General features: G+C 35.4%; 1 protein-coding gene across 3 annotated transcripts in view; it reads right to left on the bottom strand.

The window, feature by feature from the left end:
- The window catches only part of LOC108360845 (uncharacterized), an 88,033-nt gene extending 80,664 nt beyond the window's left edge, over positions 1–7,369 (bottom strand). For 2 of the 3 annotated variants that reach the window (XM_017613300.1, XM_017613292.1), the window contains exons 1-3: positions 6,702–7,369; positions 2,401–2,721; positions 1,916–2,293 (exon numbers count right to left, since the gene is read on the bottom strand). In XM_017613300.1, coding sequence (XP_017468789.1) covers positions 1,916–2,293; positions 2,401–2,721; positions 6,702–7,194 — 1,192 coding nt within the window. In that variant the 5' untranslated portion in view covers positions 7,195–7,369. The remainder of the gene's footprint in view (positions 1–1,915; positions 2,294–2,400; positions 2,722–6,701) is intronic. The other variant, XM_017613309.1, reaches the window with a different exon arrangement.
- Between the last annotated feature and the right edge of the window lie 7,767 nt (positions 7,370–15,136).

Here is a 15,136-nt window from a genome sequence, read left to right as displayed (position 1 = left end):
GAGACTAGACGAGGGTCTACGTTGGCGTAAAAAAAAAATACGGGGGTTCACGAGTTGTAGGTTTGGGTCCATAAAAAATTTAACTGGTTTCGAAAGCAAAGAACACAAATCTTGGCTTGGCTTTACCGATTTGATAAGTTTATGTGGCGAAAAGTCGTTTTTCGTACTTACAAAAATAAACTTTTTATCCTTGGTATTTGATAAAGAAAACTTCAAACTAATTAATGGTGTCTATTGTTTTTGTAAAAAATGCACGACAACTGCTTAGCAGAAGGTCAAAGTCTGTGAAATGTTCGAATCGATTTTGTCTTTTGTTTTTTAAGCTATTTTCGAACTACCACATTCAAGTTAATAATTATCTAAAAAAATTAACAAAATAAAAAAATAAATAAAGGGTATAAAGTTCTATAACTGTTTCTTTGTTGAACTTTTTTTTTTGAAGGGAAAGTACATATTTCTAACATAACCTTAAATTATTATTTTTTTCATCTTTAAAGTGATATTTGAATAAGCCTTTAAAATGTTGGCCGTATTTGGTCGTCTTTAGATTATCAAAAATGTGTAAACTAAAAAGTTTTGATTTTAATCTGTCCATTTCGTGTTGCGATTTTTTGCGTTTTCTGAGAAAATTACCTTTTTTTGTAGGCATTCTTTACACTGGATGCTGCTTTTAATTTTTCTGCGGAAAAATTAGCAATTTCGGAATTTTTAGGTTTTCAATTGAAATTAATATATTTTGGCAATATTTTATAAAATTAGCCACTGCATAAATTTTTTTTTTTTTTTTTTTAACGAAGAGTAATGTTTTCTTTAATATATATGTATATTTAGAACAATTCGCAGTCAAACTTTTTTAATAAAACCAAAAATTAAAAATTGATCTTATTGACATAACGGTTGTCATGTTTTTTTTTTTTGCAAAAATGTTGGAAATCGTATGCCAATCCATACACAAATCATGTTTTTTTTTAAATAATTGATTTTTGGCCACAAAAATTAAGGGAGCAAAAAAAGATCAAAATTTTTCGGTGATTTTTGACAGGCTGTATTTCAGTGAAGAATAGTCGCATTGAGAAGCATTTATAAAAGCATTTTGAAGCTTCAACGTTCTAATTTACCGAATTTTTGGCTAAAAGTTTTTAGGGGCCACGTATTGTAATCATTTGGCTTTTGTTTTTTGGTGCACGGGCTTGAAAAAGAATTTTTAAGTGAGGTCGGCATATGGAGCAGATAGCCTTTTCATTTACCTTTAATTTCCTTTTTTTTCAAAACCTCCCTTAATTTTTTTGAGTAATGTATTTTAGGACAGAGATCGCAAAAATTCCTCTCTGAGGAATAAAACTTCCATCTTCCTCCTCACTACAACTGAATGAAAGAGCAATCAATTTAGATTTCCTCGTTTGTGATTGTATATTAATTTATCTTTAATATAACTCACTTTTTTCGCCTATATATTTACGCCACGCCCCTATGCCACTAAAAATATTACTCCTCTTAAAAAACTTGCTGTCCAACGTTTATTAAACATTTTCAAATTCAGTAGGGCAGCGGTTTTAGTTTTTGAAATTGGAGTGCTCTTAAAAAATATAACTCCTCAGAGCGAGTGCATATTTTGATAGCTTAACGAACTCTGTTTTAAGAAGCTCCGCAAGTGTTACTTGTAAAAACTTGCTTATTCCATCGTTGAATCTAATCTTAAAATTTTTTTGGTGAGTTTTGAAAATATAGCGGAAATGTAGCAGCGCGTCCAGAAGAAAGCAGTAAAATTTTTAAAGTGGTCTACGAGAAAAAAAAAAGTTTGGGAACCTCTGCTCTACGTATATGCATATATGTTTGTATGTATTATAAGTGTACGCACAAATGTGCATGTGTGTAGGTATTTATTCATGAAAGCTGTTGTTTGAAAGTGACTTACTTGTGGTCGTGTTGCTGGCATAACTCTCATCGCCCTCAAGTGCTGGCTTGCCGGCATCCAACCAGTAGGGCTGTGATATGCGAAAAACGCCACAGTCTTCTATATTATTGCCGCATGTGACTGGGCGGCACTGGGTTGCCGTGGCGCAAATGCATTGCATACAAGCTTCGGTGATATGCCTTGAACGACTATCCGTAACAACGGAAGGTGCATTCCATCTTGGCGCTGAATCTATTGATACCATTGAAGTGGTTGCCATTGCGCCAGAGTTGTGAGTCGCAAAAGAGTTGCCGGATGTTGTTGCAGCTACCGAAGGTGGCCTTGCGGATGCTAACGGCGCGGATATGGTTGCGGATGTGATTGCGTCAGGTGTTGATGCTGTGGATGAGATTGAATTTGTGTTGCATTAACGTTTTTGACACGAAATTCATTGCCTGAGTACGAGTACATAGTTAGTTGCTGTTGGTGTGGCGGCATTGTATTACCCACTGTGAGTGTAGCCAACACGGCGTGGCCATTATTATTATCCGCAGTGATAGTAGCAGAATCATTATTGTTGTAGTTATTGGCATGCACAACTACTAATGTTTGTGCGAAATCTACGCTCTCCTCTGGTATGGGTTGTGTAAAATCGCTGCGGATTATTGTTCGAATTGTCGATGATTGTGGCGATAGTGGCGTTGTTGATAGTTGAGTTTGTAATGCTGGTGAGTATGGCAATTTCAATGATGTCAGCTTGTTGTTAATAGTGAATGCGCTGGTTGGTGGCAAGTGCTTGTCCTGAAGTGGTGCAACTAAAGCCGCAGCTATGTATGAGAAAATGTAAATGAGGATGTGAGTAAAGCAGATGCTACTAATGTGTGTGTTTGTACATACATATATATGTAAGAATCTATAATACAATATTTAAACCGCAACAACTGCAGTCGGTTTTATTGCTGGTTTCTTATGCCTCTCTATTAATTTTATGATTATAGGGCTGGGTGGCATGTGAAAATGCAATGCAAATGAGTGGAGTAAGTAATCCAGCGGTCATTAAATGGCTATCAAATCTATGAATAAACTATTTGATAGTTGTGGTTGGTTTTCTTGCAGTCAAGAAGCAAAATGTAATGTCTAGCGAAATGGTTTATAATGCAAAAAAAAGTAATTGACGGACTAGTGCTGGTACTGTAAAAAATTACCTTAGTAATCGTTCTTTGGGAACGCTAAGAGTACTCCTAGAGTGTAATGGCTTTACAAGGACAAACGTGTATATGCACTCAAGAAAAAATGATCACTATAAGTTTAATACGCTTTGTGTTAAAATGGAAATTTTAACAGTTTAATTTTTCGGTTCGAATATAACCATTAATAACATAAAAAGAGTATTGAAAAATATTAGATTTGTATTTTGGTTATTAATTTGATGAGAAAAAACAAAAGTTTTACCGTTAACAATATCAAATTGAGACCTGTATAGACTTTTTGGTTCTTTCTGATTTCAATGTAACAACGAAAACTATCATTTAGATAAGATAATTTATTTGGGTAAATAGATACTCGAAAATTTCACGTTGATGCTAAGTAGCATCGTCCTGATGACAACCTTTTGACGTAGAATACGTCTTACCTTAAGGTATGGGGGCTATGTTCAAATGTTGTAGTTGTAATTTTTAGAGCTTCACAAAAACGCTTATTGCACGAGAACTAATAAAGCGATTTCAAAGAAAAGTGTGGCGTTTCAAAGATAAAATTCCAAACCTGTCGACAGATTCATTTTTGTAAATAACCAATTCGGTTTCTGTCGTAAAAACAACGGTAAACATTGCCTTATTTTGGGGTCAATTTTGAGCCTTTAAAGTGCTCTAGCAACTTATTGTTGGCATATATAACTTTCATTTTCGGGATATAGGTTCTTTGGAGCAGTAGAAATATTATCGGGTACAAATTTTATATAAATTTAACAAAGATTGAGCATTTTAAGGCAAAAAGTTGTTGATTTCATTACCAAAATGCTCGAAAACCGCTCAAATGATTTTGTTTTTGTTTTCTTTAATCAAAAATTCAAGAGTTTTCCTTTCGTTTGGTATATGGGAAGTATTGGTTGATATCTTCTATATATGTTTATTTTATTCAAATATATGGGCATAAATGATTTTCCATACAAAATCACCTCGTCATCATTTTGCAAACACGTGCATATGTTGGAAGTGTGGGAAGGAGACAAAAAGTATGTATGCGTATGTAATGCGGCTTTTGATCGCAGCGTATGTACATATGTAAATGCATATATACGTACATATGAAAGTTTCAGTTAATGTGGATCTGTTTGGTTTTGTTATCGATATTTTTATCGATTTTGTTATCGATTTTGTAATCGATTTTTCGATAGATTTTGTAATCGATTTTTTATCGATTTTGTAATCGATTTAGTTAACGATTTTGTTATCGATATTTTTATCGATTTTGTTATCGATTTTGTAATCGATTTTTCGATAGATTTTGTAATCGATTTTTTATCGATTTTGTAATCGATTTAGTTAACGATTTTGTTATCGATATTTTTATCGATTTTGTTATCGATTTTGTAATCGATTTTTCGATAGATTTTGTAATCGATTTTTTATCGATTTTGTAATCGATTTAGTTAACGATTTTGTTATCGATATTTTTATCGATTTTGTTATCGATTTTGTAATCGATTTTTCGATAGATTTTGTAATCGATTTTTTATCGATTTTGTAATCGATTTAGTTAACGATTTTGTTATCGATATTTTTATCGATTTTGTTATCGATTTTGTAATCGATTTTTCGATAGATTTTGTAATCGATTTTTTATCGATTTTGTAATCGATTTAGTTAACGATTTTGTTATCGATATTTTTATCGATTTTGTTATCGATTTTATTATCGCTTTTGTTATCGATATTTTTTTCTTAGTTTGTGCTTTCGTTTTTGACTTGGATATGCTCTTAACCATACCACGTATTCTACGTTTAAATTTAGCGGGTGTATCTCAGATACAGCCTGCAGACCAAGACGAAGGCGCTGGACTGTTCCTTTTTTTGAGTGTGCTAGTTCTTAATTAAAATACAGTTTCAACAACTTTGTAATGGTAACGATTCAAGGGCTATATGGGGCGTTCCATACCAAAACGGACGGGGTTCACACTTTATGTGTTTGATTTGTTTCAAATTTTTAGGGTTAATGCATAAACATAAATAGTAAATAAATATACAATTTTAGCTTTATTAATGCATTTTTAAAAACGTTACAGCACAAAAACAAATCGATAAAATAAATAATCACACAAATACACCACATCAAAATTCTCTATGAAAATAAATATTACTTTTTTTTTAATTTTTCACACAAATTTTTTGCTAAAAAAATAGTTTTTGAAAATATTGTATCAATTTAAAAAAAAATTTTTTTTAGATTTTCTTTGAGTATGCAGTCTGGTAGATGATTAAATTTTATTATAATGATGTGCAAGTTTTAAGCTACTGCAAAATTCAGTTTAAAGATTTCTACTACGGCACTCTACTGCACTACGGATAGTTTTGTCATTAACCCCCACAAAGAACCATACTTATTAATTTTTTTCGATATCTTCTGCACCGACCTATTTTTAATCACTTTGTTATGTTATTCAGGACATTTGTATTTATCGAAGGATATTTTTTCATCGATGGTTAGTTAATTTCTCAGTTAGGCAGTTTCCGTGTCTAATTAGTAACACGAAACCCTAATTTTCAAATAATTTTACAAAAGCTAGATATTTGGTTCTCTTTTTCGCTATAAAAAATAAAATACTTTTCTTTCCGGCTTTAAGAAGACAATCTGTACAGAAACTTTTTCATTTGTAATTTCCCATACTCTACGCACTATTCACAGAGACGATCCAAATACATGCAACACATGGGTATAGCCATATAACACATGGGCGTAGCCAGGTAGACGCAGGAGGGGCGGGCAGGTGGCTCCAACTAACTTCCAAGCCTCCCCTATAAGTAAAAAATATTACCCTGAAATGCTAGCTTAATAGTTTCGAGATCCCCCTCCACCCCTAAATTTCATTATGGCTACGCCCATGTACATACATATTTTTATTTCGTATGCTTAGGAATGCCTTTTTTATTTCCATCACGCCATATCCGCTACTTAAACTTTCTTTTGTATTCCAAATTCGTATTTGCTGCCAATGGCATTTAACGAGCATTTAAATTTTACAGCTACTGTAGATATATGGTCGACAGATGATTTATGATTCGCAGGATAATGCCATTTCAGTGTTAAAGTTTCAACAATGATATGAAAATACGTTTTAAGAGTTCATAAAAAGTTAATAAAAATGTTTATCATAACTGTACTTAAATCAACTCGTTAAAGAAATATTTCGAATTCAGTGCATTGCTCTGCGATTGAACACCATTATATTTCGGATATTGCCAATTAAGTTTTATGCATCTCTAACTTCCACAAAAACATTCCGTTTTCATAAGCAAATACTAAAACCACTTACCACTTACGTGCAAATATCTTAAGCAACTCAAATCCAACTAAGTACATTACCGGCCGTCGGCAATGAACCGGCATACATACATACATATATCAACAACAACGTTCGAACATAGAGGCAAGTGCACTAAAGAACATCATAACTTTTCACACAGTTGAAAAAAAAAAAACACTTTCTTAGTAAACCCGTTTCGCAGCTACAAAAATTCAGTCAATTAGTCGTACGGTGCTGCTGAGTTAAGACATCTCTAGTTAGTTTTGACACTACAAACAAAACTTACCAACACCGCCGGCTACTGAAACGTGTTGCTGCTGCTGCTGCTGCTGCTGTTCGTGCCGCAGTCGACCGAGATGTGGCTTCCGTCGCAAATGTAGATAAATTGAACCGCTAATCAGCAGCAACGACACAATCAGCGATGAAACGGTGAAAACACGACGCCAATTCACTTCCGCCCTGGAGTTACGTGAATTGCCAGCGCCACCAGCGCCACCACCACCACCACCGCCGCCGCCGATGCCGTTACCGTTCAGACCACGATGCGCTCCAGTGCCGACATCAACACCCACACCAACATGACCCAAATTCGTTGTGTTTACCGCTAATGGACTAGGGAGCGTGTTGTTATTATTAGCGGTGGCGGCGGCGGCAGCGGCGGCGGTTGCATTAGCGCTGGATAGCGCTGCTGCATTGCGGTTAACAGGTCGAATATCCACAATGAATTTCGTTTCAGCCATCAGTTTGGGCTTGAATACGCTCTCGTGTACAGTTCGCATGGATGCGGTGAAATATTTTTTTTTATTTTGGCGTTTTAATTACTCGGTGTGTGTTCGGTGCTACGCTGTGAAATTGAAAATTATGCTGTCGAAAGCACTTGCTTGTCTTTCCGTGCCGTTTCAAAATGCTGGCGGTTCGCAATGGCTGCTGCTCTATACTGGCGGCGGCTGATGGCTGGTGACACTTGATGCGCGCTCTCTGTTGTTGTTTTTAATTCCAGAACGAGTTGTTTTTTTTTTGCTTATTTTTAGTGATTTTTTTTCGCTTTTGCCTTTGGTATTGATAACCTCTATAGATTCTATTGAGCTGTTTTGTTGATGAAAATTATCAACAGTTTCTTGTTTTCGATCTTTTTTTATATTTTTCTCATTGTCAGTATCTACATATAGCGTGCATGATGCTAGTAATCGTGTGCTTGTGACGCTCGGCGTGGAATGCCTATAGTGCCTATAACTAGTGTACATATTTATGTGTATGCACATTAGGGCAGTCCAAATTGGTTTTGCAGCCACCCCTCAGAACTGAAGAATATCGAAAAAAAATTTATTTTAAACTCGGCTAATGTTTAATGGTGCCGCTAAGGGTTTGAAGTTTCTCATGTACTTTATATGTATAAAGAGAATATGTATATTTTTTCGTACACTTGCTAAAAAATCGTTAAAAAAAATATTTTTTGGTCGAGTAAGAATATTGCCCTTCAGAAATTTTAAAAAATTATAATTATGATGCATATTTAACTAACAATTTTTATTAGCTATTTGAACTGTTCGTTCGACAAGTGTTCGTAACCACATAAAGTAAACACTTTTGAATATACTAAGAGATAAGATGATCTATTATGAAACAAGTAATTTTTAAGCAAAAAACCAAACCAACTTCAATTCGCATGTAAGAATTTAAGATTATCGTTAATCTCTTCATGGTACAATGATCGGATTTAAACAAAATTAGAACCACCTGTGAGGTACCACCTTTCCTCTAGAAAAAGAATTACAGAAATCGGTTAACATAAAAAAAAAAAATATTCCGACGAATTGATAACTTTCCTCCTTTTTGTAAAGTCGGTTAAAAATAGTAAAATTTTAAAGGTAAATGTGCATTAGGATGTTATTACAATACCATCACCAAAGGGCACCCTTTTGTTTTGTTCTATGTGCAAAATAAAGACGTCCTCGAAAATTAAAAAAAAATTAAATTTAAAAATTTTGACTTGGAGCAGCTTTCACTCAGCGATTGTCTGAATTTATGTGAATAAATTTCAATAATAAGTCAACATTTTGTATAATTTTTGCAATTAAAAAAAAGTAATAATTTTTTCAAGCACTTCAAGACTTCAAAAAAATACCGGTTTACTTTTACTTTTTCTATAATTCCTGAGAGCGGCAGCAGGAAAAATTCCAAAAACCAGATTTTCATGAATATTTTCGGATCACCCTAATATACCTACATACCTCTGTGCCAATATAAAATATGTGTATGGGAGATTATTTAATTGAATGAATAAACAACAAAGATGATAACAATCCGAATACGACAGCAATAAAAAATTTTGAAACGAAAGAGAAAATCGTAAAATTATTGAGACATGTAAGACCAGTTCGGCCAGTGGGCTTCATACAAATTTGAGTTATACTTTTTCAGCTGATTGCCTACTAAATATAACAAAGTTGAACGCGGACATAGTTCACAATAGGTTTCTAGTTCATAATAAAAAATTATTAGTGTGTGTGCTGATGTTGTCACACAACTAGAGATAACTTATATTTGTGAGAAGCTTCTTCAAGCCAGATGTACAACCGGAAATTTGTCATTATCTCACGACCGGCTGCCACTGTTAGAACACTTTTTTTTTTACATTTTTGGATATTTGGCATACCATAGATCGAATTTGGATACTAACAATTTAGCACTTTGATTATGGTGGCTGCCATCAGTGAAATTGTACCCGGTCCTCAAACAGTTCGCTTAAATAGGAGCCAACCAATTGCACTACAGCTCCAGAGCCCTTTGCAGCTGCGACTTGAAGGGTTTGAACGAATTTATCGCCCAGGCCATGTGACGATTGTCCAGAAAATCGGAGAGGTAACGGATCTGAAGTACAAATTATTGCAAAGAAGTACATTTGACTGTACTGCGAAGTACGAAGTAAAAAGCTAAAAAAGAAGTACTGTACTACTGAAAGCAGTACGGTTGGTCACATTAGTTATAAGTTATACTTCCGGTGATACCCTCACGAGTGGAAAAAATCCGCACATGCGGCAGGCCAATGAAATTCTACAAATTTTCACCAAATTTTCATCTTTTAATCAAAATTTGTTTGAGTATGCAGTTTTGTAGTTCACTTAATTTCAGTATAATAAAGTACCTGTTTTAAGTGGCTATAAACTACCGTTGATTTTTGAGTTTCTTGTTTTTTCTTGCTGATGATATTGCGCTCGTTTTCTGCATATAACGGATGCGTGATATTTTTTTTTTTGTATGGAAAAAATACCGAAGAGTGTCAGTAAAAAAAATTCGCAAAAATCAACGGTAGAATATAGCCACTTGAAACTTACACTTTATCATACTGAAATTGAGTGAGCTACAAAACTGCATACTCGAAAAATTTTGGTGAAAATTTGTAAAATTTTCCTAAATTTTGCAAACATTTTTAATTATCAATTTATATGCCATTTGATGCAGAATTTCTATCAAAAATTAACGAAAGAAAAATTATTACGAAAAATATTGAAAATGTAAAAAAAACGTTGTGCGGAAATATATTCTGGTTAGTGTATGTACATTTGTACATATTTTACCATTCAATTCTATTGCTGTAATGTTGAGACAAATTTGAAAATTATGGTAATATTTGTATGTATAAATAGTTGCAGGAAACCGTTTGTAGTCAGTTGTGAATCTTTTGCCATAAAATTCAATTACAGCTGTGCTGCTTCCTCGATAGCCTTCACTTTTTTGCATTTCTCGCGTAACTACTACCTATGTATGTATAGACAAAGCGTGAAATTGAATATTGCCAATAAAAAAGAAGGCAGCACAGCAGAACAGAGAAAATAGATACATACGTACGTTATAAATAACACAAGTCGTTTACAATAGTAAAAACAAACAGACAAAACAAACGACAGGCCACTGAGTAGGGAAATCGAAAGCAGTTCATCTTAGATTTTCTGATTTGCTGATTTTCTATGCAATCACGTGCGCAGTGCAGGGTGGCCCAAGGTATCCCTTTCAACTAGCACTAAGTCGGCGTGAGAGCAAATGATTGTCAAGGAAAGGGGATCATCCTGCAGTGAAACTGGCGCACAACAGTTGCTAGCCATTTGAGAGATTTATTAAAAAAGTGCAGAGTCTGAGGGGCGAATTGATAGACTAATCTAAAATCTACGCAAAATAAATCGGATTTTATTGTGTATTCGTATATTTACGTATAGATGTGGCGAAGACAAAAATACAATATTTTAGAGACAAAAAATACTGCTATTTAAGATTGCCGGGTTCTACACTTCTGTGCATTTGTTTGTGAAGGTGAAATGTAGATAAATATCCGCTTATTATTTTCGCAACTTTTGCTTTTATGTCCCAATTTTGTTTTGTGATTTTAATACTTCGTTTTATCATCAGAAATCTGTAGCTGTAGCGCAGACAAGCGCAATTGCTAACAAAGTATAGAGTCACAACAAGGTTCTCAAGTGGCTTGCCTACAGCAACTGGGATCAAGACAAAAAAATATTGTGGCAATAAAAATAAATCGGCTGGTAAGTTGTAAATTTTGCTGCGCCTACTAAGTTATCGGGGAATATTTGGATGCAGTTGATGAAGCTTCAGACTTGCCAGAACGCCAAACTCCGGACAGCGGTGGGATGCCCTTCGATGTCGTCTGAATACAACTTGCATGGTAAATCATCTAGGCTATCAGTCAGAGAACACAGCCTAATGATCAGGAAACAATTTGTGATTGGCCGTTATGGCGGGGAGCATCCAAACTGACATTTTATTGAGGCAAATCCGTCGCCCAAGATATCACAAGGCATCTTCTCGAATACAAGTACGCGGCCCAAGCAATCCTGCGACAAATATTCGGCCCGACGTTGTACTTAAAAACCATTAACCGCGTCCATTAGCACCTTTACTTTTGGCTCCATGAATGCTGACCACCAATAGTAGGGCTGCGGCTACGCGTGAGATCGGCGCAATTCTGTCCCAGTTATGGTCTGCATATTGCAGTCGTCTTACGTGCTTATCCAAGCTCGACCTTGATATACAAAAACAAATCTGGCCTGTGGAGGCTCCCAGCACCAAAACCAACCACGTATTCGTCTGTCCAACCCCGTCCAAACAGCGCAATTCATGGCCCTACCGTTAGTTGAGCTTGACGACACGACAACGATTAATGAAGTACTCGATTTTTTTGGGCCTTAGTAGTGCTGTTACAACAACGGTTACACTGCTAATCTTCTCCCAGCATTCGCTGAGTGGAATAAAAATCCAGAAGAAGACGACATATAGCTATGGGAACCCATACACAAACTCTCGACACGGGGACAACTCGTCAAGAACACCCTGTTTTGTTAGATGATCGGTAATGTAGTTATGTGGTATGGAAGCAATATAAGTTTCTCAGCGATGTTATCGGCGATTCTTGGCGATTCTCTGACCACTTTTGCACGTTTCATCAAAGTACCAAGGACACGTAAGTATTGCCATCTGGCTAACAGAATATGACTTAACCACCTTAAAAGGCTTTTAAATTTGTAAACAGCCAATCTGCTGCTATGTTTAGGACGGCTATCTCTAATTGGAGAACACTGCAGTTATCCGATAGTCTAAAGAACCTTCTAGCACCTGAGTTCCCGTAGCTGGAATGGAATTTAGGGCCCACTCCGCTTACATATACCTACTGCGCAATAGGGTTGGTCGTATGTACTCTTTTATGCAGATAGTCCACTCCTCGCAGCTGGTTAGCGATAGTGGTCTAAGACACTGGTCTTGCCCTGTGACTATACCAATGACACCTTGCAATAAATTGGGTTTAATTGGAGTTTAATAGTGAAGCATCTACTGCAAAAGGCCGCAGCGGTTTCCAAAGGCCCTATGTAATATAATTAGGCTATTATGCATTATTTACACTTTCTCCCACTCCCAGCTCTTTGTATGAAAGCCATCTTGACTACGCTGAAATATTTAGGAATATAACCACTTACAAAGCATTTCTAAATATAAATTATATTCGCGTCGAAGCCTTGGTCCACCCTCATGCTTTTTCTATGCCACAATATGCAAATGTAACGCACAACAGGTGCTGCAACAGTTAGTCAAACAAGCGTGCATAAGCAGGTATACACACTCTTTTTGTATTTGTATGTATTCCTGCAGCTCAGTGGCAAATGTGGGTCTGTCTGCCTGCGTGGCTTTCTCACATTGCATTGGTAGGCAGGTGCTTCTTTGTTCGCAAGCTTACCGACTATTTTTGCATTGTTTTTCGCTTTATGCGGGTTTACACTGACAGCGACACGAGCAGCAGCAGTAGGCAGTATTTCCATTTCCGATCACGTAGTGCGGCTTTGAAAAAAAAAAAAATACGTCTAGCTATTTGTGTTGCCAGTTGGCATTCACCACTTGCACACAACTTGCATTGTTGCAAATTTCCTGTTGCGGATAATTCAAACAATTGCTCTGTTGAGTAACTGGTATCTGTGTGTAGACTTTTTAAATGCCGATAGTCTTATGTGTGTGTGTGTGTATGTGTGTGTATTGTGCATGGGTCGCTTTGTTATATCGCTTTCTGCTGTGACATTGTACATATATATGTACCATTTTATAACGTTTCGATATTAGCGGTATTTTCACAGACATCTGTCGATGTGTTGCGGTGACAGCTGGTGGTACATCACTGATGCTGTTTTTATGGCGGTTGAAAGCAATCGATTGAAGTGGGGGCGGAGCAGGATATTCGAATTGAATGAGAAATAAAAATTTAATTTAAGTTTTCCGTGCGTAGCATCTTCTTTATACCAGAAGGATGATGGGGAGGTGTTGAGAGAACGAATTTAGTCATATTAAAGATATATTATAGAAATTCTTTATAGACTCTTTGATTTGTAGTTTGCGTTTTTAATATACCCAGAAAACCCCAGCGAAATAGCAGAGTAAACCCCTTTTAAACTAATTTTGCATATATTTTTCTGGTTTATCCATTTGCTTTGTATATCAGAGTATAGAGTAATTAATTATTTACTGTGAACTGAAATGTAAATAGCGCAACAGCTTTTGCCACTTAAATAGGCGAAAGAGAGAAAATGAAAACTTAATCAACGTTTTTGGCTTCAATTTGCATGCAAAAGTTTCATTGAAATATTCATACATAAATATTCGTACCCTTTCATAAACTCTGTGAATTTGCAATTTTTGAAAAATGTGCAAAACAAATGAATTAATCCTACTCCAGATTAAGCTGTGTAGGTTGCAACAGATTGGCGGAATTCGCAATAAATAACAGAAAATTTCTAACTCATCAGACAGCTTACTTAGTGTCCGAGCAGCGCTTACTTGTGAATTTACGCGTATATGTATGTGTGAAGTCTGCAATGTTACCATAAACAGTCACTTAACTGACATATTAATTTTCCACTCGAACGCAAATAGGAAAAGCATATTGCCGTAAATAATAAGACATAAGTCAGCAGGTCAAGACAATTGACATCTATTCGCATATATAACTACATACATATATAAGTATGTATGATGTATTTGTGCCGAGGTGTACGAGCAAAATACATACACACTTAGTGCTCATACTTACATACATATAAATGTGTGTACATATTTATGAAAAGCTTTGCGTAGGCGATCTTTCGAACAAACAAATCTGATGAATATTAAGTTTTATATGCGAATTAATTAAGACGTTTAGAACTTCGTTCAGTAAGTCATGACAGCAGCTGTTGATTGAACAGGAAAAGTTTGCTGAGAAAAGTTGAAGCTGAATTCTTCCAACGGTTTAGAGTTTACTTTGAATAAATATCGCACATAAATATATATATAAAATCCAGTACGAACCCCTTTAATTGGTAGGCATAGTATCTCAGACATGCAAAGCATTTCCAAAGATTTGAAAGGAAATTTCTCTCTGAACATTAAAGAATATTTTGGAGCCGAAAATTAACAAAAATTTAATTTAAAATAACTGAAACAGGAACTTTAGTTAACGGTTAAAATTTTTTTTATCAGCGCAGAATACATCTATATACTACCTTTGAATATCAAAATTACATATAAGGCCGGAGCCGATCTGAACTGAGTTGTGGTAAATTTTTTCAGTTCTCGGTACGAATGGAAAAGAACCAAACCGAATCGAACCGAGCCAAACATTTTCAGAGTTCAAAAAACAGAGCAGCAGTGAAATTCTGACAATCAACAAGCTAAATTTTCTTAGTAAAAATTCTCTAAATAAAAAGCGGTGGTACCTATTTAAAAGTATACAATATGAAATGTGTTGTAATCAGGCAAATCTGTCAGTACGAAGGGCATGTAACTATATAGATGTTGCATGTTGTTAGGCGCGCCTGCTATTCTTTTAGAGTCCAGCTGAAAAATTCGATATCAGAGTTCTCCAAGTGATGTAGTTATTTCAAGTAATATAACTGTGATACTCTTGGAACGACCAAGTTAAACATATGACTAATAGCCTATTTCCACCAAAGGCTTAACTGCAGTTAAGAGCTCAGAAAAGTTCAAATCATTCCAACGTGGAGTGATCGGAAAGGGTTTTCTTGAGTTTTGCTTTTTCCTTTCGTTTGCTTCTACTTAATAGGTGGAATCACCCCCTTCGAGTTGTAATCTCCGTTCTTCAATGGCATAAACTGCAGTTTAGGCTTGGTGGAAATCAACTGTAACGCTCGCATCTATAATTTTTCGGCAGTATAATAATTTTTTTTTTGG

This window comes from Rhagoletis zephyria, unplaced genomic scaffold (assembly GCF_001687245.7).
Source record: "Rhagoletis zephyria isolate East Lansing unplaced genomic scaffold, Rhagoletis_zephyria_1.1 Rzeph_scaffold_00017, whole genome shotgun sequence".
In the NCBI taxonomy this organism is placed as follows: Eukaryota; Metazoa; Arthropoda; class Insecta; order Diptera; family Tephritidae; genus Rhagoletis; species Rhagoletis zephyria.
Note: the sequence above shows the minus strand (reverse complement) of the source record. Positions and strands in the feature narration are given on the sequence as shown.